General features: G+C 53.7%; 2 protein-coding genes across 3 annotated transcripts; both read left to right on the top strand.

The window, feature by feature from the left end:
- Nucleotides 1-216: 216 nt before the first annotated feature.
- On the top strand, nt 217-5,956 carry LOC308037605 (ATP-dependent DNA helicase Q4-like; the record flags this gene model as incomplete). Its single annotated transcript, XM_080339493.1, has 5 exons — nt 217-329; nt 2,535-2,568; nt 2,721-2,824; nt 5,241-5,384; nt 5,471-5,956. Coding segments are annotated over exons 1-5 (852 nt in total), but the record flags the coding sequence as incomplete, so codon positions are not given.
- RECQL4 (RecQ like helicase 4) lies at nt 5,957-19,978 on the top strand. Of its 2 annotated transcripts, XM_080340625.1 has the most exons (20): nt 5,957-6,060; nt 6,448-6,547; nt 8,354-8,483; nt 8,632-8,763; nt 11,168-11,293; nt 11,380-11,472; nt 11,558-11,694; nt 11,764-11,847; nt 11,939-12,127; nt 12,205-12,387; nt 15,405-15,567; nt 16,622-16,899; nt 16,980-17,117; nt 18,299-18,452; nt 18,538-18,667; nt 18,788-18,960; nt 19,041-19,227; nt 19,306-19,462; nt 19,571-19,679; nt 19,784-19,978. In XM_080340625.1, exons 1-20 carry the CDS (start codon nt 5,963-5,965, stop codon nt 19,903-19,905), a joined length of 2,883 nt encoding a protein of 960 aa, XP_080196751.1. In that variant the 5' UTR covers nt 5,957-5,962; the 3' UTR covers nt 19,906-19,978. The 2 variants fall into 2 exon arrangements, with proteins under 2 accessions (XP_080196751.1, XP_080196752.1); XM_080340626.1 differs by lacking the exons at nt 5,957-6,060; nt 6,448-6,547 and having other exon boundaries at nt 8,378-8,483; nt 11,394-11,472.
- The last annotated feature ends 5,968 nt before the right edge of the window (nt 19,979-25,946 follow it).

The following is a 25,946-nucleotide window of genomic DNA, read 5'->3' as shown; positions in this document are numbered from 1 at the left end:
TTGGCTGAGGCGCGGCGGGAGCAGGAGGTTCGCTCTGAGGCCCGGACGCCTGAGTCCCCTCCCCTTCCCCTTCCAACTGGCTGGTGCTGCTGTCACTCTCCGCTCCCTCCCTTCCCATTGGCTGAGGCGCGGCGGGAGCGGGAGGTTCGCTCTGAGGCCCGAACGCCTGGGTCCCCAACCCCGGGAGAGGCTTCGGGACCCCCAAGAGGCCTCAGATCCCCCCCGGGGAACCGGCCCCGGGCTCCATGGAGCGGCAGCGGGAGGTGAAGGCGCTGCTGAAGCGCTGGGAGGCGGATTTTCTCCGGGAGCGGCGGAGGAAGCCCAGCCAGGTTTGTAACATCTCTATTATGCCTTTCCATAAGGTGTTTCTATAGGGTCTTTCCATAATGTCTTTCTCTAAGGTTTTTCTATAAAGCATTTCCGTAACATAAGTCTATAAGGCATTTCTATAGGGTCTTTCCATAAGATCTTTTCATAAGGCATTTCCACAATGTCTTTCTACATCGTATTTCCATAAGGTCTTTCTATAAGTCATGTCCATAAGGCATTTCTTTAAGCTTCATCCATAAGGTATTTCTGTAGGATCTTTCCATAAAGCCTTTCCCTAAGGCAATTCCATAGGGTCTTTCCACAAGGCATTTCTATATGTTTTTCCATAAGGCATCTCTATAGGGACTTTCCATAGGGTGTTTCCATAACGTCTTTCCCTAAGGTTTTTCTATAAAGCATTTCCATAATGTCTTTCCATAAGGTATTTCTATAAAGCGTTTCTATATGGTATTTCCATAAGGTACATCTATAAGGTCTTTCTATAATGTCCTCCAATAAGGCATTTCTATAGGGTCTCTCCGTAAGGTGTTTCTATAACACCTTTCCATAGCGGGGCAGGGGTGCCTATAGGGGCTATGAGCATCTATAGGGGGCATATCTATAGGGGCCGATGAGTGTCTATCCATAGGAGCTACGAGTGTCTATAGGGGAGCAGGGGTGTCTATAGGGGCTATGAGTGTCTATAGGGGTGACATGGGTATGTACAGGGCCAATGAGTGTCTATCCATAGGGGCCATAAATGTCTATAGGGGGGCACCCCTGCCCCCCTATAGACACTCGTAGCCCCTATAGACACCCCTGCCCCCCTATAGAGACTTATGGCCCCTATGAATAGACACTCATCGGCCCTATAGATACCCATGTGCCCCCTATAGACACCCCTGCCCCCCTTTCTATAGAGTGTTTCCATAAGGTATTTCCGTGACTTCTTTCTCTAAGGCCTTTTTGTAAGGTCTTTCTATATGGCATTTCCATAATGTCTTTCCTAAGGTGTTCCTATATGGTCTTTCCATAAGGCATTTCTAGAAGCTCCTTCCATCAGGCATTTCTATAAAACATTTCTATAAGGCCCATCCATAAGGCATTTCTATAGGGTCTTTCTATGAGGCATGTCCATAAGGCCTTTCCACAAGACATGTCTATAGGGTCTTTCCATAAGGTGTTTCCAATAAGGCCTTTCTATGTAGTTCCCTATGGTATGTCCATAAGGCATTTCTATAGGGTCTTTCCATAAGGTGTTTCCAATAAGGTCTTTTTATGTATTTCCATATGGTATGTCCATAGGGTCTTTCCATAAGGCATGTTCATAATGTTTTTCTCTAAGGTCTTTCTATACGGCATTTCCATAAGGTCTTTCTATAAGGTATTTTTGTAAGAAAAGCCTGTAAGGTATTTCCATAAGGCATTTGTAGAAAGCATTTCTATATGGTCTTTCCATAAAGTATTTCTAGAAGGTCTTTCCCTAAGGCATTTCTATAGGATCTTTGCATAAGTTTCTTCCATAGGGTCTTTCTATATGGCATTTCTATAAGGTATTTCCATAAGGTCTTTCTATAAGATATGTCCATAAGGTGTTTCTATGGGATCTTTCCATAAAAGATTTCTATAGGGCATTTCCATAAGATCTTTCTATAATGTGTCTCTAAGGCAGCAGGTTTTGGAATTTAAAGGTTTGAATTGAACATGTTTTGGTATTTAAAGGTTTGAATTTATCAGTTTTAGGATCTAAAGGTTTGAATTTAAAAGGTATTGGGATTTAAAGGTTTGAATTTATCAGTTTTAGGATCTAAAGGTTTGAATTTAACAGGTATTGGGATTTAAAGGTTTGAATTTATCAGTTTTAGGATCTAAAGGTTTGAATTTAACAGGTATTGGGATTTAAAGGTTTGAATTTAGCAGGTTCGGGGATCGAAAGGTTTGTATTTAACACAATTTTGGGATATAATAATTTGAATTTAGCAGGTTTGGGGACCTAAAGGTTTAAATTTAAGAGGTTTTGGGGATGTAAAGGTTTTAATTTATCAGGATTTGGGATCTAAAGGTTTGAACTTGACAGGTTTTTGGGTCTAAAGCTTTGAATTGATCAGGATTTAGGGATCTAAAGGGTTATAAAAAAACCCCAACCCTCTTATTCTACCATCACGGGCAATCGTGCTAATTGGCTCATTAACCCGAAATAACGATCTCTAACTTGTTTTCCACAGGCCGACATCGAGGAGGCCCCGGAGGACACCAGACGTGAGTGGTGACGCGATGTGACACGTGGTGACACGATGTGACACGTGGTGACACGATGTGACACAACATGACACGTGGTGATTCGAGACCTGCTGGGATCTGCTGCTAAATACCAAATATTCTATAACAATCGGATTTTTGGCCTTTTTTAGGGCTCTACAAGGAGTACAAGATGCTCAAGAAGCAGCGAGAGGAGTCGGATCCACCCCAACCCGAACCCCCGGACACCCCGACAGCGGAGAAAGTACCGGAAAATGTAATAGATTTGGCGTTTAAAGGTTGAATTTAGCAGATTTGGGGGTCTAAAGGTTCGAATCTAAAGGGTTTGGGGGTCTAAGGGTTTGAATTTAGCAGGTTTTGGGAGTTTAAGGTTTAAATTTAACAGGGTTTGGGGGTCTAAGGGTTTGAATTTAGCAGGTTTTGGGGTCTAAAGGTTTAAATTTAACAGGTTTTAGGGGTTTAAGGTTTAAATTTAACAGGGTTTGGGGGTCTAAGGGTTTGAATTTAGCAGGTTTTGTGGTCTAAAGGTTTAAATTTAACAGGTTTTGGGAGTTTAAGGTTTAAATTTAACAGGGTTTGGGGGTCTAAGGGTTTGAATTTAGCAGGTTTTGGGGTCTGAAGGTTTAAATTTACCAGGTTTTGGGGGTTTAAGGTTTAAATTTAACAGGGTTTGGCGGTCTAAGGGTTTGAATTTAGCAGGTTTTGGGGTCTAAAGGTTTAAATTTAACAGGTTTTGGGGGTTTAAGGTTTGAATTTAGCAGGTTTTGGGGTCTAAAGGTTTAAATTTAACAGGTTTTAGGGGTTTAAGGTTTAAATTTAACAGGTTTTGGGGGTCTAAGGTTTGAATTTAGCAGGTTTTGGGGTCTAAAGGTTTAAATTTAACAGGTTTTAGGGGTTTAAGGTTTAAATTTAACAGAGTTTGGGAGTCTAAGGGTTTGAATTTAGCAGGTTTTGGGGTCTAAAGGTTTAAATTTAACAGGTTTTGGGGGTTTAAGGTTTGAATTTAGCAGGTTTTTGGATTTAAAGGGTTGAGTTTCGCAGGGTTGGGGATTTAATGGTTTGGATTGAACAGGGTTTGGAATCTAAAGGTTCGAATTTAGCGGGTTTTGGGGATCTAAAGGTTGGAATGTAGCAAGTTTGGGGATCTAAAGGTTGGAATTTTACAGGTTTTGGGGTCTAAAGGTTTGAATTTAAAACATTGTGGTATTTCAGGGTTTGAATTTAGCAGGTTTAGGACCTATAGGTTTGAATTTAGCAGGTTTTGGGGTCTTAAGGTTTGAATTTAATGAGTTTGGGGATTTAAAGGTTTGAATTTAGCAGGTTTGGGGATTTAATGGTTTGAATTTAGCAGGTTTTGGGATCTAAAGGTTTGGACTTAACAGGTTTTGGGGATCTAAAGGCTGAATTTAGCAGGTTTTAGGCTCAAAAGGTTTGAATTTATGAGCTTTTGGGATGTAAAGCTTTAGATTTAACAGGTTTGGGGATTTGATGGTTTGAATTGAGTGGGTTTGGGGGATCTAAAGGTTTGAATTTAGCAGGTTTTGGGGCCTAAAGGTTTGAATTTAAAGCATTGTGGTATTTCAGGGTTTGAATTTAGCAGGTTTAGGACCTATAGGTTTGAATTTAGCAGGTTTTGGGGTCTTAAGGTTTGAATTTAACGAGTGTGGGGATTTAAAGGTTTGAATGTAGCAGGTTTGGGGATTTAATGGTTTGAATTTAGCAGGTTTTGGGATCTAAAGGTTCGGACTTAACAGGTTTTGGGGATCTAAAGGCTGAATTTAACAGGTTTTAGGTTCTAAAGGTTTGAATTTATCAGCTTTTGGGATGTAAAGCTTTAGATTTAACAGGTTTGGGGATTTGATGGTTTGAATTGAGTGGGTTTTGGGGATCTAAAGGTTTGAATTTAGCAGGTTTTGGGGTCTAAAGGTTTGAATTTAAAGCATTGTGGTATTTCAGGGTTTGAATTTAGCAGGTTTAGGACCTATAGATTTGAATTTAGCAGGTTTTGGGGTCTTAAGGTTTGAATTTAACGAGTGTGGGGATTTAAAGGTTTGAATTTAGCAGGTTTGGGGCTTTAATGGTTTGAATTTAGCAGGTTTTGGGATCTAAAAGTTTGGACTTAACAGGTTTTGGGGATCTAAAGTCTGAATTTAGCAGGTTTTAGGCTCAAAAGGTTTGAATTTATGAGCTTTTGGGATGTAAAGCTTTAGATTTAACAGGTTTGGGGATTTGATGGTTTGAATTGAGTGGGTTTGGGGGATCTAAAGGTTTGAATTTAGCAGGTTTTGGGGCCTAAAGGTTTGAATTTAAAGCATTGTGGTATTTCAGGGTTTGAATTTAGCAGGTTTAGGACCTATAGGTTTGAATTTAGCAGGTTTTGGGGTCTTAAGGTTTGAATTTAACGAGTTTGGGGATTTAAAGGTTTGAATGTAGCAGGTTTGGGGATTTAATGGTTTGAATTTAGCAGGTTTTGGGATCTAAAAGTTTAGACTTAACAGGTTTTGGGGATCTAAAGTCTGAATTTAGCAGGTTTTAGGCTCAAAAGGTTTGAATTTATGAGCTTTTGGGATGTAAAGCTTTAGATTTAACAGGTTTTGGGATTTGATGGTTTGAATTGAGTGGGTTTTGGGGATCTAAAGGTTTGAATTTAACGCTTTGTGGTGTCCCAGCAGGTGCCAAACTCCGGTTGTTGGGGCACACACCTGAACCGGCAGCTGAAAACCCCGGTGCCGAACCGCAGTGAGCGCTCCGTGCCCAAATCCTCGGTGCAATATTACGGGATGAAGCTCAAATCCAACCTGGGAACTACCGGGAAGGTCAGGAGCGGGAATTAGCACCGAGCTTCTCCTGCTTTTGACCTTTTTTATCCCCAAAATTCATCTGTCCTTCCTTCCGTCCACAGGAGACAGTCCTGACCCCCAGGAGGATCCCCAGGCTGCCCAAAAACCCGGTGACAAGCGCCAAACCCCCGTCCCCGCCACCAACGGAGGCTCCGCAGAGTGAGAGGGATCTCGTCCTTCCTCCCTCGGTGTCAGGCCTGGCCCCCCTCATCCTCACCACGGGGCTGAAGCCAAAGCCGCCACCGCCCCCGCCAAATAAATACCAGCGGCTGAAGCAGACGGTGGCAGAGAGATTGGGCTCGCTGGACGCCGGCTGGTTGCAGCGGTGCCAGGGGACACTTGGGGACAAAGAGACGATGCCACGTGTTGCGCAGGACGGGGGAGATTCCGGGAGGAAAAGGCCACGTGGAGATGAAGATGATGAAGATGAAGGCGGCGCAGCGGCTCCCACGCCGCTCAAACGGTGCTGCGGCTCAACCGAGGGAGCGTTTGGCAACGCCGATGAGCCGAAGCGGAACCGGGAGGGGAAGGAAGAGCATGTGAAAGCGCCAAAAATGAGCGAGATGGTGCCGGATCCTTCACAAAACCTCCTGGAAGAGGAAGAGGAGGAGGAGGAGAAGCACAGACCCGCCCGCCGAACTGGCGCTGCCAGGTGGGTTCACGTCTCGGAAACGAAGCTGGTAATTAAATCAAATAAACACAGGCAAGACCATTAAATACAACCTTAAGATCTCCAAAAAAGAGCCAAAACGCGCTCAGAAAAATACGTCGCAAGAGCAAAGGTGGCTTTTTTCTCTCAATTTTTATAAATAACGAGCCGCTCTTCCCTTAATTCCTCATATTTGGTGTTAAATCAAGAATTTGAGGGGCAAAGGGATATGGTTTTTAGCCTGATTTTTTAATATAATGACGCCCTGAGTGCTTTTTGCCTCTCCCTGAGTGTTTTCATCGCCCTCAGTCACATTTAAGGGATGAAAAATTGCCAGATTCTTTCCCTCGAAGGCGTTTTGTGGTTTGTAACCAACCTCTTTGCTCTCAGAGCTGCTCCCCGGAACCGCCAAAACTTCGTCCGGCTCAACCTGAAGAGGAAAACTTACGTCCGCGGTTTCGCCTTGCGGGGAAATCGCCTCCGCAAGCAGGTAATGGCACCAAAATCCGCGCCCTCGAACCCGTTTCCAGCCAAATTTACCTTTATCTGGCCCAGGATGAATTTAAAATTCTTCCAGGTCTCGCTCGTCTCCCCTTCAAATGTTTCTCTTCATTCTTATTTCTTCCTCATTTTTTCCCTTAATTCTTAATTCACCCTCAAATTTCTCCCTCTGTTCTCTCACCCATTTTTCCCTTAATCCTCCCTCAAATTTTTCCCTTAATTCTTAGTTCTCCCTCCAATTTTCCCCTTAATTCTCCCTCCAAATGTTCCCTCAATTCTTCATTCTCCCTCTGATTTTCCCCTTAATTCTCCCTTCAATTTTTCCCTTCATTCTTAATTCACCCTCCAATTTTTCCCTTTGTTCTCTCACCCATTTTTCCCTTAATCCTCCCTCAAAATTTTCCCTTAATCCTTAGTTCTCCCGCCAATTTTTCCCTTAATTCTCCCTCCAAATGTTCCCTAAATTCTTAATTCTCCCTCTGATTTTCCCCTTAATTCTCCCTTCAATTTTTCCCTTAATTCTTAATTCACCCTCCAATTTTTCCCTTTGTTCTCTCACCCATTTTTCCCTTAAACCTCCCTCAAAATTTTCCCTTAATTCTTAATTCTCCCACCAATCTTTCCCTTCTTCTTTCACTAAATTTTCCCTTGATTCTCCCTCAGATTTTTCCCTTAATTCACCCTTCAATTTTTCCCTTAATTCTTAATTCACCCTCCAACTTTTCCCTTAATTCTTAATTCACCCTCCAACTTTTCCCTTAATTCTTATTTCTCCCTGATTTTTTTCCCCTTCATTTCCCCTCAATTTTTTCCCTTCATTCTTAATTTACCCTCATATTTTTCCCTTCAATTGCCCTCCAATTTTCCCCTTAGTTCTTAATTTTCCCTTGTATGTTCCCCTTAATTCTTCATTGGGAGGGAGTGTGGAGCTGCTGGAAAGCAGGAGGGCTCTGCAGAGGGATCTGGATAGACTGGAAAAACGGGCCCATTCCAATGGGATGAAGTTCAACAAGGCCAAGTGGTGGGTCCTGTTGGCCGCAACAACCCCCTTGAGCGCTCCAGGCTGGGCACAGAGTGACTGGAAGGGACCTGGGGGGGACTAATGGACAGGAAGCTCAACATGAGCCACCAGTGTGGCCAAGAAGGCCAATGGGATCCTGTCCTGTATCAAAAACGGCGTAGTTGGCAGGACAAGGGCAGTGATCCTTCCCCTGTGCTCTGCATTGGGGAGGCCACACCTGGAGTATTGTGTTCAGTTCTTGGCCCCTCAGGTCAGGAAAGAGATTGAAGTGCTGGAGCGGGTCCAGAGAAGAGCAACAAGACTGAGGAAGGGACTTGAGCACAAGCCCTATGGGGAGAGGCTGAGGGAGCTGGGCTTGTTTAGTCTGGAGAAGAGGAGGCTTAGAGCTGAGCTCAGCACTCTCTATAACTACCTGAAGGGCAGTTCTAGGACAAGGGGATGTGGGCTTAAACTCTGCCAGGGGAAATTTAGGCTGGAGATTAGAAAGCAGGGAGCGTGGGCAGGCATTGGAATGGCTGCCCAGGGAGGTGCTGGACTCACCGGCACCAGCGGGTTTTAAGCTGAGACTGGACATGGCACTTAGTGCCATGATCTAGTCAATGGACTGGAGTTGGACCAAGGGTTGGACTTGATGAGCTCTAAGTTATTTTCCAACCCAGTCCATTCTGTGATTACCCAAACCCCGCCGCGGCGGCAAAATAAAACATCATAAAATCCACTTTTATCCAAAATAAAAATAGAAAATTAACCAGAAACCGCATGGTTTTGTTTCAGATGTGGAAGCAGAAATGGCGGAAAAAAGCCGAGTGGTTCGGAGGAGGCGGCGGATCCAGCGCCCGAAGCTCCGACGTTTGCTTCAAGTGCGGCGCCACGGGCCACTGGGCGTCCGAGTGCCGGGGCCTCGGTAAGCTTGGCTCAGCAAAGCCGGGCTTAACTCTGGCTGGAGCATCTTTTGGGCTTTTCCCACCTCTCTGCAACTTCTCCGCGTGGATTTTCCGGGTGGGGAGAGGGGGAAGCGATGAGGCAGTTGATTTATCGGGGGGTTTTGCCAGGAGAGGCGAATTCCGCCCCATTGCCGGAGGATCGCGGTGGTGCCCATGATGAGGAGGATGAGGATGACCTTCCTCTCCCCACGCTGGAAGAAGTGGCTCGCAGGACCAATTCCGTTTGCCGCGATCTCTCTGGTGAGTCCCCGGCGGTTTGGGGGGATCTAAAGGGTCGAATTGAACACGTTTTGGGATCTAAAGGTTTGAATTTGAACGCGTTTTGGGATTTAAAGTTTTGATTTTAGCAGATTTGGGAATCTAAAGATTTGAACTGAACGTGTTTGGGGATTTAAAGGTTCTAATTTAGCAGGTTTGGGGGATTTAAAGGTTTGAATTTAACGGGTTTTGGAATCTAAAGATTTGAATTTAGCAAGTTTTAGGATCTCAAGGTCTGAACTTAATGGGTTTGGGGTTTTAAAGCTTTGAATTGATCACGTTTTAGGGATCCAAAGGTTTGAATTGATCAGGTTTGGGGATCTAAAGGTTTGAATTTGACAGGTTTTAGGGTCTAAAGGTTTGAATTTCACAGGTTTTTGACGTTTAATGGTTTGGATTTCACAGGTTTTTGATGTTTAATGGTTGGGATTTAACAAGTTTGGGAGATCAAAAGTTTTGAATTTACCAGGTTTTGGGGATTTAATGTTTTTATTTCAGTAGATTTTGGATTCTAAAAGTTCAAATTTAACAGGTTTTGGAATCTAAAGGTTTGAATTTAGCAGGTTTTGGGGATCCAAAGGTTTGAACTTAATGGGGTTTGGGTTTTAAAGTTTTGAATTTATTACATTTTGGGGATCCAAAGGTTTGAATTGATCACGTTTGGGGGACCTAAAGGTTGAGTTTAGCAGGTTTCGGCATGTAAAGGTTTGAATGTAACAGGTTTTAGGGTCTAAATGTTTGAATTTCACAGGTTTTTGGTATTTAATGGTTTGGCTTTAACAGGTTTGGGGAACTGAAGGTTTGAATTGAACACCTTTTGGGATCTAAAGGTTTGAATTGAACAGGTTTGGGGGATTTAATGGATTGATTTTAGCAGATTTGGGAATCTAAAGGTTCGAATTTAACAGGTTTAGGGATTTAAAGGTTCAATTTTAACAGGTTTAGGGATTTAAAGGTTTGAATTTAACAGGTTTTGGGTTTCAAAGCTTCAAATTTATCACATTTTGGGGATCCAAAGGTTTGAATTGATCAGGTTTGGGGGATCTAAAGGTTTGATCTTAGCAGGTTTTGGGATTTAAATGTTTGAATGTAATAGGTTTCAGGGATCTAAATGTTTGAATTGATCAGGCTTGGGGGATCTAAATGTTTGAATGTAACAGGTTTTGGGGATCTAAAGGTTTGAATTGATCAGGTTTGGGGGATCTAAAGGTTTGAATGTAACAGGTTTTGGGGATCTAAAGGTTTGAATTGACCAGGTTTGGGGGAACTAAAGGTTTGAATTGATCAGGTTTGGGGGATCTAAAGGTTTGAATGTAACAGGTTTTGGGGATCTAAAGGTTTGAATTGATCAGGTTTGGGGGATCTAAAGGTTTGAATTGATCAGGTTTGGGGGATCTAAATCTTTGAATGTAACAGGTTTTGGAGATCTAAAGGTTTGAATTGATCAGGTTTGGAGGATCTAAAGGTTTGAATGTAACAGGTTTTGGGGATCTAAAGGTTTGAATTGATCAGGTTTGAGATTTAAATGTTTGAATGTAATAGGTTTCGGGGATCTAAATGTTTGAATTGATCAGGTTTGGGGGATCTAAATGTTTGAATGTAACAGGTTTTGAGGGATCTAAAGGTTTGAATTGATCAGGTTTGGGGGATCTAAAGGTTTGAATGTAACAGGTTTAGGGGATCTAAAGGTTTGAATTGATCAGATTTGGGGGATCTAAAGGTTTGAATGTAACAGGTTTTGGGGATCTAAAGGTTTGAATTGATCAGGTTTGGGGGAACTAAAGGTTTGAATTGATCAGGTTTGGGGGATCTAAAGGTTTGAATGTAACAGGTTTTTGGCATTTAATGATTTGAATTTAACTGGTTTGGGGGATCTAAAGGTTTAAATGTAATGGGTCTTGGGTATCTAAAGTTTGAGTTAATCAGGTTTAGGGGATCTAAAGGTTTGAATTGATCAGGTTTGGGGGATCTAAAGGTTTGAATGTAACAGGTTTTTGGCATTTAATGATTTGAATTTAACTGGTTTGGGGGATCTAAAGGTTTAAATTTAATGGGTTTGGGGGCTCTAAAGGTTTGAACTGAATGGGTTTTGGGGATTTAAAGGTTCGAACGGAACAGGTTTGGGGATTTAATGGTTAGAATTTAGCACTTTGAGGTATCATCGCAGCCGCCGGACTCTGTGCCGTGAGGCTCCGGCGGTTTTTCCGTCGCCCTCCGGTGACACGTTGTGGCCAAATCGGGGATGAATTCCCAGAGCCGCAAAGTCATTTTCTTTTCCCCTCCTGCAAAGTTTTAGCGCCTGAATTTACCCCGGGACCCATTTCCTTCAGGAATTCCTTGGAAAATCTCACCGGTGCGTCCCAACCGTCACCTTTGTCCCCAACAGGGACCGGAGACGACGGGGAAAACTCAGAGAATATTCCAGAAGCGCCGATGCCGCCGTACGAGCCGCCCGCTCCCCCTGCGCCCGTGGAGCCGCTTTACACTCTGGGGCCGGAGGGGAAAGTTCAAGGTACGACCCCCCCATGGCTTTGCGAGTGGGACCGGGGGCTTTGTCCCCACTTTGTCCCCTCCCCGACTGTGTCCCCAACCCTGCAGAGACCCCCCGGGAGGTGTTTGAGGCTCTGAAGACACTGGGTTACAGCTCCTTCCGCCCTGGCCAGGAGGTGGCTGTGATGAGGATACTCTCCGGTGGGTTTGGTTTCCCCTTCCCCGCGATCCCCGTCCCACGTGGGGTGACCCGATTGTCCCCAAAATGTCCCCGATGTCACGCCAGGTCTCTCCACGCTGGTGGTGTTATCGACGGGGATGGGGAAGTCGCTCTGCTACCAGCTCCCCGCGTATCTCTACCACAAACGCTCCAAGTGCATCACCCTGGTCGTGTCACCGCTCGTGTCCCTCATGGATGACCAGGTACCGCTCAGGGGGTCCCCTACGTGTCACCGTGACCACCGACGGGTGGGTGACAAGCATCATTCACAGGTCTCAGGGCTACCACCGTGTCTCAGCGCCGTGTGCATCCACTCCAACATGCCCAAAACGCAGCGAGACGCGGCGATGGAGAAGGTGAGACACCCAATTTTCCGGGGACATCCTCACCGTCCCTGTGTCACCGTTTGGTGACAACCCTGGGAAACGCGGTTTGAACACGGCGCAGGTGCGGCGCGGCGAAGCGCAGGTGCTGCTGCTCTCCCCCGAAGCTCTGGTCGGCAGCGGCGCGGCGGGATGCGGTTACCTGCCCGGCGCCGATCGGCTGCCGCCCGTCGCCTTCGCCTGCGTGGACGAAGCTCATTGCGTCTCCGAGTGGTCGCACAATTTCCGTCCCTGTTACCTGCGGCTCTGCAAGGTGACCGGGGAGGGGGTTTTGGGGTTAAAAATCACGCAAATCGACCTCTGGATTAGTTTTCAGTGTTTGTTCGGCAGGTTCTCCGGGATCGCTTGGGCGTCCGCTGCTTTTTGGGGCTGACGGCAACGGCCACGTTGGCCACGGCGCGGGACGTGGCTCAGCACCTCGGCGTCCCGCCGGAGGAGGGGGTGACGGTGCGCTCAGCCGCCGTGCCGCCGAATCTGCGCCTCTCCGTGTCCCTGGACACCGACCGGGATCAAGTAGGTGGCCAGAGTGGGACAGAGTGTCCCTAGGGTGACAGGGTGTCCTGGGAGGGTACAGGGGGTGACAGGGTGTCCCTGCGGTAACAGGGTGTCCTGGGAGGGTACAGGGGGTGACAGGGTGTCCCTGGAGTGATGGGGTGTCCTGGGAGGGTACAGGGGGTGATGGGGTGTCCCTGGGGTAACAGGGTGTCCTGGGAGGGTACAGGGGGTGACAGGGTGTCCCTGGGGTAACGGGGTGTCCTGGGAGGGTACAGGGGGTAACGAGGTGTCCTGGGAGGGTACAGGGGGTGACGGGGTGTCCCTGGGGTAACAGGGTGTCCTGGGAGGGTACAGGGGGTGACAGGGTGTCCCTGGGGTGACGGGGTGTCCTGGGAGAGTACAGGGGGTGACAGAGTGTCCCTGGGATAACAGGGTGTCCTGAGAGGGTACAGGGGGTGACAGGGTGTCCCTGGGGTGACGGGGTGTCCTGAGAGAGTACAGGGGGTGACAGAGTGTCCCTGGGATAACAGGGTGTCCTGAGAGGGTACAGGGGGTGACAGGGTGTCCCTGCGGTGACAGGGTGTCCTGGGAGGGTAGGAGGGGTGACAGAGTGTCCCTGGGGTAACGGGGTGTCCTGGGAGGGTACAGGGGGTGACAGGGTCTCCCTGGAGTAACGGGGTGTCCTGGGAGGGTACAGGGGGTGACAGGGTGTCCCTGGGGTGACAGGGTGTCCTGGGAGGGTACAGGGGGTGACATGAGGACATTGCAGGGGACAGGGGAGGGGACATACAGGGCTCTGTGTCACTTGTGTCCCCACGGGGTGACCTGCAGGACCCTCTGGCATCAGTATCCAACCTATTGGGGATGCTGCTGGGACAGGGCTCATGTGGCGCATGGGGGACAGAGGGGACATGGGGACACGGGGGAGCAGGAGGGGACACATGAGCATCAGGAGAGGGGACACAGGGCTCTGTGTGTCCCCTGTGTCCCCACGGGGTGACCTGTAGGACCCTCTGGCACTGATACCCAACCTGTTGGGGACACTGTTGGGACAGGGCTCGTGTGGCACATGGGGGACACAGGGGAGGACAGAGGGGACATGGGGACACAGAGGGGGACAGGAGGCAACACAGGGGTGTCAGAGGAGGGGACACAGGGCTCTGTGTGTCCCTTGTGTCCCCATGGAGTGACTTGTAGGACCCTCTGGCACCGGTACGAAACCTATCGGGGACGCTGCTGGGACAGGGCTTGAGTGGCACATGGGGGACATGGGGACACAGGGGGACAGGAGGGGACACATGAGCATCAGGGGAGGGGACACAGGGCTCTGTGTGTCCCTTGTGTCCCCACGGGGTGACTTGTAGGACCCTTTGGCACTGATAACCGACCTGTTGGGGACAACGCTGGGACAGGGCTTGTGTGGCACATGGGGGACACAGGGGAGGACAGAAGGGACATAGGGACACAACAGGGGACAGGAGGCAACACAGGCGTGTCAGGGGAGGGGACACAGGGCTCTGTGTGTCCCTTGTGTCCCCATGGAGTGACTTGTAGGGCCCTCTGGCTCCAGTACCAAACCTATCGGGGACACTGCTGGGACAGGGCTTGTGTGGCACATGAGGGACACAGGGGGGGACACAGGGGACATGAGGACACAGGGGGGGACAGGAGGCAACACAGGGGTGTCAGGGGAGGGGACACAGGGCTCTGTGTGTCCCTCATGTCCCCATGGGGTGACCTGTAGCACCTTCTGGCACTGATACCCAACCTGTTGGGGACACTGTTGGGACAAGGCTCGTGTGGCACATGGGGGACACAGGGGAGGACAGAGGGGCCATGGGAGGGGACATGGAGCTCTGTGTGTCCCTTGTGTCCCCACGGGGTGACCTGTAGGACCCTCTGGCACCAGTTCCTGACCTGTTGGGGACACTGTTGCGGTTGGGTTCATGTGGCACATGTGGGACACAGGGCAGGTAGGAGGGCATGTGGGGTGGCCAGGGGAGGGGACACGGGGCCAGGAGGGGACACAGGGCTCTGTGTGTCACATTTGTCCCCATGGGGTGACCTGCAGGACCCTCTGGCACTGATACCCGACCTGTTGGGGACACTGTTGGGACAGGGCTTGTGTGGCACTTGGGGGACACAGGGGACATGGGGACACAGAGAGGGACAGGAGGCAACACAGGGGTGTCAGAGGAGGGGACACAGGGCTCTGTGTGTCCCTTGTGTCCCCATGGAGTGACTTGTAGGGCCCTCTGGCTCCAGTATCAAACCTGTCAGGGACGCTACTGGGACAGGGCTTGTGTGGCACATGGGGGACATGGGGACACAGGGTGGGCAGGAGGGGACACATGAGCATCAGGGAAGGGGACACAGGGCTCTGTGTGTCACATTTGTCCCCATGGGGTGACCTGCAGGACCCTCTGGCACTGATACCCGACCTGTTGGGGACACTGTTGGGACAGGGCTCGTGTGGCACATGGGGGACACGGGAGGACAGAGGGGACATGGGGACACAGAGGGGGACAGGAGGCAACACAGGGGTGTCAGGGGAGGGGACACAGGGCTCTGTGTGTCCCTTGTGTCCCCATGGAGTGACTTGTAGGGCCCTCTGGCTCCAGTACCAAACCTATCGGGGACGCTGCTGGGACAGGGCTTGTGTGGCACATGGGGGACACAGAGGGGGACACAGGGGACATGAGGACACAGGGGGGGACAGGAGGCAACACAGGGGTGTCAGGGGAGGGGACACAGGGCTCTATGTGTCCCTCATGTCCCCATGGGGTGACCTGTAGCACCTTCTGGCACTGATACCCAACCTGTTGGGGACACTGTTGGGACAAGGCTCGTGTGGCACATGGGGGACACAGGGGAGGACAGAGGGGCCATGGGAGTGGCCATGGAGCTCTGTGTGTCCCTGGTGTCCCCATGGCGTGACCTACAGGACCCTCTGTCACCAGTACCAGTTGGGACAGGTCTCATATTGCACAGAGGGGACATTGAGGGGGACCGCTCACCCCATTTTTCCCCCCCAGGCCCTGGTGTCGCTGCTGCGGGGGGAGCGTTTCGGGCGCCTGGATTCCATCATCGTGTACTGCACGCGGCGGGAGGAGACGACACGCGTGGCCGCGCTGATCCGCACCTGCCTGCAGGGAACCGAGCCCAGGCAGGATGCGGCCCCGAGGACCAAAGCCAAGGGTGAGAATTCATTTGCCCTTCAAACTCTCCTCCTCAAAAATTTTCAATTAATTCTTAATTCTCTCTCCAGATTTTCCCCTTAATTCTCCCTCCAATTTTTCCCTTAATTCTCCAGCAATTTTTCCCTTAGTTCTTCATTTTCCCCTCAAATTTCCCTTTAGTTGTTAATCCTCCCTCACATTTTTCCCCTATTTCTTAACACACCTTCATTTTTTCCCCTTGATTCTTAATCCTCCCTCAAATTTTCCCATTAATTCTCCCTATTTTTCCCCTTTATTCTTATTTTTCCCCTTTATTCTCCCTATTTTTTCCCCTTTATTCTCCCTCCAATTTTCCCCTTAATTCTTAAAACTCTCCCCAAATTTTCCCTTGATTCCCCCTCAATTTTTTCTCTTAATTCTTCATTTTCCCTCTAATTTTCCCTTCATTTTCCTTCTATTTTTCCTCTTATTTCCCCCTCTAATTTTTCCCTTAATTCTTAATTCACCCTCACATTTTCCCTTTCATTCTTCATTTTCCCTTAAACCTTAATCCTCCTGCCAAACTTTCATATAATTCTTAATTCTTCCTTGAAATTTTCCCTCAATTCTTAATTTTCCCTCAATTCTTAATTCTCCCTCCAATTTTCCCCTCAATTCTTAATTTTCCCTCCAATCTTTCCCTTAATTCACCCCCCAATTTTTCTCTTAATTCTTCATTCTCCTTCAATTTCTTCCCCTTAATTTACCCTCAATTATTTCCCCTCCATTCCTAATTTCCCCTCCTATTTTCCCCTTCATTTCCCCTTCCATTTTCCCCCTAAATCTTCATTCTCTCTCAATTTCCCCCCTTCATTCTCCCCTCAATTCTTCATTCTCCCTCCAAATCTACAACCTTGGGATCATTACCCATCCCGCCTCCCAAACCCACCGATGCTTAACGATCTCCTGGCGCCTAACGAGCATCTCACACCCCGTTACCGCATTGGCTGCTCGTTTCCATCCCCAATTTAACCACCGTGCGCCCTTTACCCACAAAACCCACTCATTTAACCCCCTCTTTTACCCTTTTATAGCCAAAACAAGCGCCCGCCCGCGGCCGCTGTGCCTCGCCGACGCTTACCACGCCGGTTTAACCGCCGCCGAGCGCCGGCGCGTCCAGAAGAGCTTCATGAGCGGCCGGCTGCGCGTGGTAGTGGCCACGGTGGCGTTCGGCATGGGACTGGACAAGCCCGACGTCCGCGGCGTCATCCACTACAACATGCCCAAGAATTTCGAGAGCTACGTGCAGGAAATCGGCCGCGCCGGGCGCGACGGCGAACTGGCTCATTGCCACCTCTTCTTAGACCCGGAGGTGAGCCATTTTTCGGCAAAATTGTGGGTTTTTCCTTAAATTTGGGGGTATTTTCCCTATTGTCGCCGTCGTCTCGCCAGGGCGGGGATCTCCACGAGCTGCGGCGGCACATTCACGGCGACGCGGTGGATTTTTATGCCATCCAGAAGCTGGTGCGGAAGGTTTTCGCTCCCTGCAAGTGCCTGGAGCTGCACCGGAAACACCGCGACGCCGTCAGGGTGAGGACGGGGTTAATTAAGTAACGAGTTAACGGTGCTTTCGTTGGGGAGGTTAAATCAATGGAGGGAATATGGTGGGGGAGGATTTAGCCAAAAAGGCGCAGGAGAAGGGTTGGGATGAACCCAAAATGACGGTGAACGTCTTCGAAGCAGTGACGCTGCGTCCGTCACAGGGTAGGGAGGGGTTAATTAAGTAACCCGGCGGAAAATGCTTAATTGTTGGGTGGCTTCATTGGGGAGATTAAATTGGTTTGAGGGAACATTGGAGGTGAGTTGTGGGGGAGGATTTGGCCAAAGAGGCGCAGGAAAAGGGTTGGGATGAACCCAAAATGATGGCGAATGTCCTCAAAACGGTGACACCGCGTCCATCGCAGGGCAGGGAGAGGTTAATTAAGTAACGAGTTAACCCGGCGGAAAATGCTTAATTGTTGGGTGGCTTCATTGGAGAGATTAAATCAGTTTGAGGGAACGTCGGAGGTGAGTTGTGGGGGAGGATTTAGCCAAAAAGGGGCAGGAAAAGGGTTGGGATGAACCCAAAATGACGGCGAACGTCCTCGAGACGGTGACGCCGCGTCCGTCGCAGGGTAGAGAGGGGTTAATTAAGTAACCCAGTGGAAAATGCTTAATTGTTGGGGAGATTAAATCGGTTTGAGGGAACGTCAGAGGTGAGTTGTGGGGGAGGATTTAGCCAAAAAGGCGCAAGAGAAGGGTTGGGATGAACCCAAAATGATGACGAACGTCCTCGAATTGGTGACAGCGCGTCCGTCGCAGGGCAAGGAGGGGTTAATTAAGTAATGAGTTAACCTGGTGGAAAATGCTTAATTGTTGGGTGGCTTCATTGGGGAGATTAAATTGGTTTGAGGGAACATTGGAGTTGAGTTGTGGGGGAGGATTTAGCCAAAAAGGCGCAGGAAAAGGGTTGGGATGAACCCAAAATGACGGTGAACGTCCTCAAAACGGTGACGCCACGTCCGTCGCAGGGTAGGGAGGGGTTAATTAAGTAACCCGGCGGAAAATGCTTAATTGTTGGGTGGCTTCATTGGGGAGATTAAATTGGTTTGAGGGAACATTGGAGTTGAGTTGTGGGGGAGGATTTAGCCAAAAAGGCGCAGGAAAAGGGTTGGGATGAACCCAAAATGACGGCGAATGTCCTTGAAACGGTGACACCGCGTCCGTCGCAGGGCGGGGAGGTGGAGGACGCCGAAATTGCCGAGTTTTTGGAGGAAGAGGAGGATGGCGCCGCCGCGAAGCCGAGCGAGCAGCGGGTATGTTATAAACACGAGCGAGCCATCCCCATCCAAGAAACCGTGGAGGCCCTGGATCTGCGGGAGGAAGGTGAGGAGGAGGAATTGGCGACGCCAAAGCGTTATCGGTGGCAACGCAGACGGGTTAATCGGCGTCTCCTTGTTCTCCCTCATAGGGATCGAGACCCTCCTGTGCTACCTGGAGCTGCACCCGCACCGCTGGTTGGAGCTTCTGCCACCCACCTACTCCTCTTGTCACCTGCGCTGCTACGGGGGACACCGGCAGCTCCGGGCTGCGGCGCAGTGGTGAGAACCGGCATCCCCAGCGCCGTACGGGAGCCTCTCGGCGTTGCCAGCGTCTCTCAGAGGTGAATTCAGCCTCAAAACGGCGGCAACAAAGAGATTTTTGGCATCTCCCGCCTGCAGTTCGCCGCCCGTGGCCGTGGCGCTGGCGCGGGAGCGTCTCGCCGGGAAGGACCGCGGCGCCGCCAACACGTTGGAATTCGACGTGGTGGCGCTGAGCGACGCCATGGGCTGGGAGCCGGCGCTGGTGAAACGCGCCCTGCGGCAGCTGCAGTGGGACCCGCGGCTGCGCCGAGGTAGCGGCTTCACCGAACGGGGCGCCAAATCCCTCCCGGCGCCGCCGCGTTGCGGTGAGAATCAACTCAGCGCTTTCCAGGCGAGCGCGGCGTGGGGAAAAACGGGATCCTGGTGGAATTCGGCGACTTGTCCTTTCACCTCCGCGCCTACGGCGACCTCGCCGCCCACGAGCTCGATTCCGTGTGCGATTTCCTCCACCGCAGGGTGGTCGGCCGGGAAAAAGCGGCTCTCGCCCAACTCGGCGCTTGTTTCCGCGCCTTCCGGAGGTGAGAAAAACCCCGTCACGGTTCCCAGTTCTCCCAGTTTGGGTGCTGGGGTGGGGAGGGGTTGACGGCGGCGCACAGCGTGGCTTTCCAGAGCTGCGGCCCTCACGGCGAGGAGGAGGAGGAGGAGAGGAGCTCGCGGTTGAAGGCTCTGTTGAGCCGCTATTTCGATACGGAGCCGGCGGCGCACGGCGAGGAGGAGGAGGAAGAGGAGGAGGAAGCTCTTGATGCCGCTCAAGTGAGTAAATCCAGCAAATCCCCGGTGTTTCCGACACGGGGTTCAATAAACCGGGGGGGTGAGGAAGAGGAGGGAGACGACATCCTCCTGTCACCGCGTCCCTCGCAGCGACAGGATTGGGAGAACCAAATCCGCGCCGACGTCCGACACTTCCTTGCCATCCGCCACGACGAGACGTTCACCGGCCGAGCCGTCGCCAGGATCTTCCACGGCATCGGTAAGAGAAACCGAGCAGGGGTTCAGGTGACAAATCGACATCTGCCTGTCTCGCTCTGTCCCCCGTTTGTCACCTTGTCACCGGGGGGACGTCTCTCCTCGCAGGCAGCCCCTGTTTCCCCGCCGATATCTACGGCCGTGATCGCCGCTTTTGGAGGAAACATCTCGCTTTTGACTTCCACCGCCTCACCCGCTTGGCCACCGAGGAGATCCTGGCCAGCAGGTGACACTCGGGGCCACACGGGGGTGTCACCCCCCTGGGGACACCATTTCTGGGGGGTTTTTATAAAAGAATTAATAAAAAATGCCCATTTTTTAACCCGATTTCCTGCCTACGCTTTGCATGTGCCGAGGGCGTTGCCATGGTGATGTTGGGGTGTTGTTGCTATTGTAACATCAGGGAGGTGGTGCTGGGTGGGGGGGGAGTTGCCATAGTAGTGTGGTGTCTGTTACCATGGTAACAGGGCATTGCCACGGTGATGGGTTTGTCACCACGGCAACAAGGGAGTTGTCACCACGGTGATGTAGGATGCTTGTTGCTATGGCAACAAGGGTTTAGGATGCCCATTGCCACGGGGATGGGTTTGTCACCACGGCAACAAGGGAGTTGTCACCACGGTGATGTAGGATGCTTGTTGCCATGGCAACAAGGGTTTAAGATGCCCATTGCCACGGGGATGGGTTTGTCACCACGGCAACAAGGGAGTTGTCACCACAGTGATGTAGGATGCTTGTTGCCATGGCAACGAGGGTTTAGGATGCCCATTGCCATGCTGATGGGGGTAGGATGCCTGTTGCCATGGCAATGGGGGTGTAGGATGCCCGTTGCCATAGTGACGGGGGTAAGATGCCCGTTGCCATGGCAACGAGGGGGGTGGGATGCCTGTTGCCATAGTGATGGGATTGTAGGATGCCCAGCGCCATGGTGACGGGGGTAAGATGCCCATTGCCATGGCAACGAGGGGGGTAGGATGCCTGTTGCCATAGTGATGGGATTGTAAGATGCCCATTGCCATGGTGACGGGGGTAAGATGCCCGTTGCCATGGCAATGAGGGGGTAAGATGCCTGTTGCCATAGCAACAGGGGGTCCCATCACCGTACCCGTCACCAGGAGGCCACCAGCATCCCTGCCCTCACCGCACCTGGTGCCACCAGGTGCCACATCCCCTGCCTGTGCCACCCTGTCCCCCTCCCCAAAACTGGGTGCCCCTCCCCAGCACCCACCTCTCAGGGTGCCCTGGGGGCGGTAAAACCCTTTTTCCACCCCAAAACCAGTTTGGTTTTTGCCACCAGTGGCTCTGGGGCAGATAAAACCCTCCCGGCCAGGCTGGAAACGGGTTCCTGACCGGGAGAGCTTCACGCCCCAGTGTCTCCCCACGGGGACACCCTGTCCCTTCCCGGCGCGGTGCCACCCGCCGTTTGGGACGGTCACGCCGCAGCGTTTCCCCGGCAGCGTTGCCAAAATCCTTTTTAAACATTAACCAGCTGAGATGGGTGCTGAGGCCGGGCTGGGTGCCGAGCCGGCGCTGGCGCCGCACAGCCTCCTCCATCTCTCCTCCTCCTTCATCCCTGAGGGAAACTTGCGGCACAACCCGCGGCACAGCCGGTTCCCTCCTCATCCTCATCCCTCTACGTTTTCCCGGAGACAACGCCGGTGCAGCCTCTCCATCCTCCCCTCACTGGTGTGTGTTGTGGTAAGTGCCAACAGTGCGACCGGTGGGCTTGGGATACACCGGAGAGCGGCCCAGGCCCCTCTGCCGGTGCCAAAACTCTCTTTCGGCAACCAGGGTCGCCCCCAAGCGCCACATCCCCTTTCCCTGGCGTCATGGCCCTGCCGTGGGCGCTGCTGCTGCTCAGTGAGGTCCTGGCACAGGATTCGGCCACCCAGAGCTGCGTCGTCCCACCGTCCGGTGAGTCCCATCCCCGGCGGCGCTGCCGGCAAGACAATCCCTCACCGGGACCCCCCGGTGACAGGCTCGACGCTTTCGGCAGCGTTTAACGCGGCGCTGGGCCGGCCAGCCAGCCAGTCCTCCGTCTTCGGCAACATCAGCATCGCCGCCAACGCGGTGGACGGGAACCGGGACGGCGTTTGGCAGCACGGATCGTGCAGCCACACGCGGCGCGAGCGGGAGCCGTGGTGGAGCGTGGACCTGGGCGGGCGGCGCGCCGTGGCGGCCGTGCTGGTGAAGAACCGGCAGGATTGCTGCTGGCAGCACCTGCGGGGAGCGCAGGTCCACGTCGGGGACGCGCCGGGCGAGCGCGGCAGGGACAACCCCATGTGAGCCACCAAACGTCGCATTCCGCGCCGGGGACGCCACCGGTGTCACCGGTGTCACCTGAGCCCCGTCTGTCCCTCCCTGCAGTTGTGGCACCATCATGGATGCCGGTCCTGGGTCGCTCAGCACCGTTTGCTGCGCCGGTTTGCCAGGTCGTTACGTCTCCATCCTCCTCCCCGGGCGCTCGGCCGCGCTGGTGCTGTGCGAGGTGGAGGTGGTGCTGCAGGGCTGCCCCCCGCTGCCCGCAGGTGACGGGGGTCCCGGGGGGCATAGGGGGTGGTTACTGGTGCTGGTGACCCCCCTGCCACACTCCCCCCGGCTCTTCCAGCCCCCAACGTGGCGCTGGGCCGGCCCGTGGCTCAGTCGTCGGCGCTGAACGGCGGCACCTCGGCCGCCAACGCCGTGGACGGGAGCGGCGATGGCTCCTGCTCCCACACCGAGAAGGAGCCGGAGCCGTGGTGGCACGTGGACCTGGGCGCCCGGCACGCCGTCTACGCCGTCACCGTCACCAACCGCCGCGACTGCTGCTGGGAGAGTCTCCTGGGCGCCCAGGTCCACGTCGGAGACTCTTTGGTCGACCACGGCAAACGCAACCCCATGTGAGTGGGGTCCCCGCGGACGTGGCGTCCCCAATAAACCCTACGCTCTGCCGTAGCCGTGACGGTTCCCTCCCGGCAGCTGCGGCGTCATCATGGACACCGGCCCCAGTTCCGCCAGCACCATCTGCTGCAACGGGCTGCCCGGGCGCTACGTCTCCATCATCATCCCCGGCCGGGAGGATTTCCTCGTCCTGTGTGAGGTGGAGGTGACGGTGCAGAGCTGCGTCCCCCCGCCCGGCGGTAAGGCCCGGCAAAGCCCCCGGCACGCGCCGGGTGGCCACGGGTGAGCGGTGACATCCCCGAGTCCCTGGGGGGAAAAGGGGAGCGTGGGGAGTCACGGGGTTGGGGACGGAGGTGTCACACGTGTCCCTAAGCTCATGGGGACGCGCACGGCGGTGCCAGGGCGGACAGTGACTCCGTGTCACTGCGAGTGCCCGGAGCCGCTGTCACCGTCCCCTGGCATCCCCCAGCCCAAAACCTGGCGCTGCGGCGCCCGGCAGCTCAGTCGTCCACGGCCGGTGGTACCGGTAACGCTATCAACGCTGTGGACGGGAACCGGGACGGGAACTGGCACCGCGGCTCTTGCTCCCAAACGGAGCGCGAGCCGGAGCCGTGGTGGACGGTGGACCTGGGCTGGCGGCGCGCGGTGGCGGCCGTGCTGGTGAGGAACCGCCTGGATTGCTGCTGGCACCGGCTCAAGGGCGCTCGCGTCCACGTCGGTGACTCCCTCGCCGGCCATGGCACCAACAACCCCGTGTGAGTGCCAAAACGCCCATCCTGTGCCTTGCGGCCGCTCCGGCGCTCAGCCGCCCTCACCGCTCACTGTCCCGCAGCTGCGGCGTCATCACGGACACCGGCCCCGGTTCCACCAGCACCGTTTGCTGCCACGGGCTGCGCGGCCGCTACGTCACCGTCGCCATCCCGGGGCGGGAGGAGCGGCTGAGCCTGTGCGAGGTGGAGGTGGTGGAACACGGCTGCGCGGCGCTGCCTGGTGGTGAGTGCGCGGCGGGGACACCGGGGAGGGCTCGTCGGGGACGTGTCACCCCCACGGCCGTCCCTGCAGCCCAGAACGTGGCGCTGGGCCGGCCGGCCGCGCAGTCCTCGCTGCTGGACGCCACCAGCGGCGCCGGCAATGCCGTGGACGGGAACCAGGACGGTAACTGGGAACACGGCTCCTGCGCGCACACCACGGAGGAGCCGGAGCCGTGGTGGCGCGTGGACCTGGGCGCCCGGCACGCCGTCTACGCCGTCACCGTCACCAACCGCCGCGACTGCTGCTGGGAGAGGCTGAAGGGCGCCCAGGTCCACGTCGGCGACTCCTTGGTCGACCATGGCAAACGCAACCCCGTGTGAGCACCGGTGTCACCGTCACCCCCACCTTGTGCCGGGACCCGCGCCGGCTCATCCTCCTCCTCCCTTTCCTGGCAGCTGCGGCATCATCACGGACACCAGCCCCGGCTCCACCAGCACCATTTGCTGCCACGGCCTTCGCGGTCGCTACGTCACCATCCTCATCCCCGAGCGGGAGGCGGCGCTGGCGCTGTGCGAGGTGGAGGTGCTCCGGCAAGGCTGCGCGCCGCTGCCAGGAGGTGAGATCCCACCAAAACCCACCCCCCGTGGGCGCCATCACCCACCCTGGCACCCACCGAACCCCCCGCGCGGCGTTCGCAGCCCCCAACGTGGCACGGGAGCGCTGGGCGACTCAATCGTCCACCTCCACGGGCGCCGGCGCGGCGGCCAACGCGGTGGACGGGAAGCGGGACGGCGTTTGGCAGCACGGATCGTGCAGCCACACGCGGCGCGAGCGGGAGCCGTGGTGGAGCGTGGACCTGGGTGGGCGGCGCGCCGTGGCGGCCGTGCTGGTGAAGAACCGGCAGGATTGCTGCTGGCAGCGCCTGCGGGGAGCGCAGGTCCACGTCGGCGACGCGCCGGGCGAGCGCGGCAGGGACAACCCCATGTGAGCCACCAAACGTTGCGTTCCACGCCGGGGACGCCAGCGGTGTCACCGGTGTCACCTGAGCCCCGTCTTTCCATCCCCGCAGCTGCGGCACCATCACGGACGCCGGCCCCGGGTCGCTCAGCACCGTTTGCTGCCACGGACTGCGCGGCCGCTACGTCACCGTCACCGTCCCCGGGCGGGAGGAGCAGCTGGCGCTCTGCGAGGTCGAGGTCTACAGTGTCACCCCCGAGCTCTGAGCGCGGTCCCCGTGTCACCTCGGCCTTGTCACCGGCCCCTCCTTGCCCGCCATGGCCCGTGGGATGCGGCGTCACCCCCACCCATGTCCTCCTCATCCTCTGCGGATGGGAGGGTCACAGTCCCCACAATAGACACAACAAGGACATGGGTGTCCCCATGGGTGTCCCCATCCCCAGGGGACAAGACTGTCCCATACTATGGGGTTGCCCACGCTCCCATGGTGTCCAATGTCCCTGCAAAGCCCTGTGTCCCCAAAATGTCTCATGTCCCCAAGATGTCCTGGACTCCCATGGTGTCCCATGTCCCCAGGTGTCCCCACAATCCCATGCTGTCCCTGGGATGGCTCCTATCCCCAAGATGTCCCATGTCCCCAAGATGTCCTGTACTCTCACTGTGTCCCATGTCCCCAGGACACCTCATAGTCCCTGGGCTGTCCCATGTCCCCAAGATGCTCTGGACTCCCATGGTGTCCCATCTCCCTGGGTTGTCCCATGTCCCCAGGACATCCCACCACACCACAGGGCTCCCCACAGTGTCCCTTGTCCTTGGGCTCCTGTCCCCAGCATTTCCCATGTCCCCAGGATGTCCCATGTCCCCGAGATGCCCGGGACTCCCATGGTGTCCCATGTCCCCAGGACATCCCATAGTCCCTGGGTTGTCCCATGTCCCCAGAATGTCCCATACTATGGGGTTCCCCATGCTCCCATGGTGTCCAATGTCCCCACAAAGCCCTGTGTCCCCAAAATGTCTCATGTCCCCGAGATGCCCCGCACTCCCATGGTGTCCCCTCTCCCATGCTGTCCCATGTCCCCAGATGTCCCCACAATCCCATGCTGTCCCCATGGTGTCCCATGTCCCCAGGACATCCCATAGTCCCTGGGCTCTCCCATGTCCCCAAGATGTCCCATGTCCCCACAGTGTCCTATCTCCCATGGTGTCCCATTTCCCTGGGTTCTCCACCCTTGGTGGATCTAATGGAGGCCAGGCGGGGACCACAAGGGTGTCCCAAAGCCACCCAGCATCACCAGGGACGTCCCAAAGCCATCCCCTGTCCCTTGAGTGGCTGGGGCTGAAGATCCGACCCCACCAGGGCCAGGGACACCAAGGGACACCAATAAACGCCACCATGGACCCCACTGCCCTTTGCACTGTCCCTTGTACCACCACCGCCGCAGTGACGCCACGGCCACGACTG

This window comes from Nesoenas mayeri (assembly GCF_963082525.1).
Source record: "Nesoenas mayeri genome assembly, chromosome: 2".
NCBI classification, from domain to species: domain Eukaryota; kingdom Metazoa; phylum Chordata; class Aves; order Columbiformes; family Columbidae; genus Nesoenas; species Nesoenas mayeri.
This window is presented reverse-complemented; position numbering and strand designations above follow the sequence as displayed.

Excerpts from the sequence above, each read along its gene's own strand:
- RECQL4 (XM_080340625.1), top strand. The coding sequence starts at position 5,963 with ATGAGCGAGATGGTGCCGGATCCTTCACAAAACCTCCTGGAAGAGGAA. Across the intron at positions 6,061-6,447 it reads CGCCGAACTGGCGCTGCCAG|AGCTGCTCCCCGGAACCGCC; the intron begins GTGGGTTCACGT and ends CTTTGCTCTCAG. Across the intron at positions 11,473-11,557 it reads TGTGATGAGGATACTCTCCG|GTCTCTCCACGCTGGTGGTG; the intron begins GTGGGTTTGGTT and ends ATGTCACGCCAG.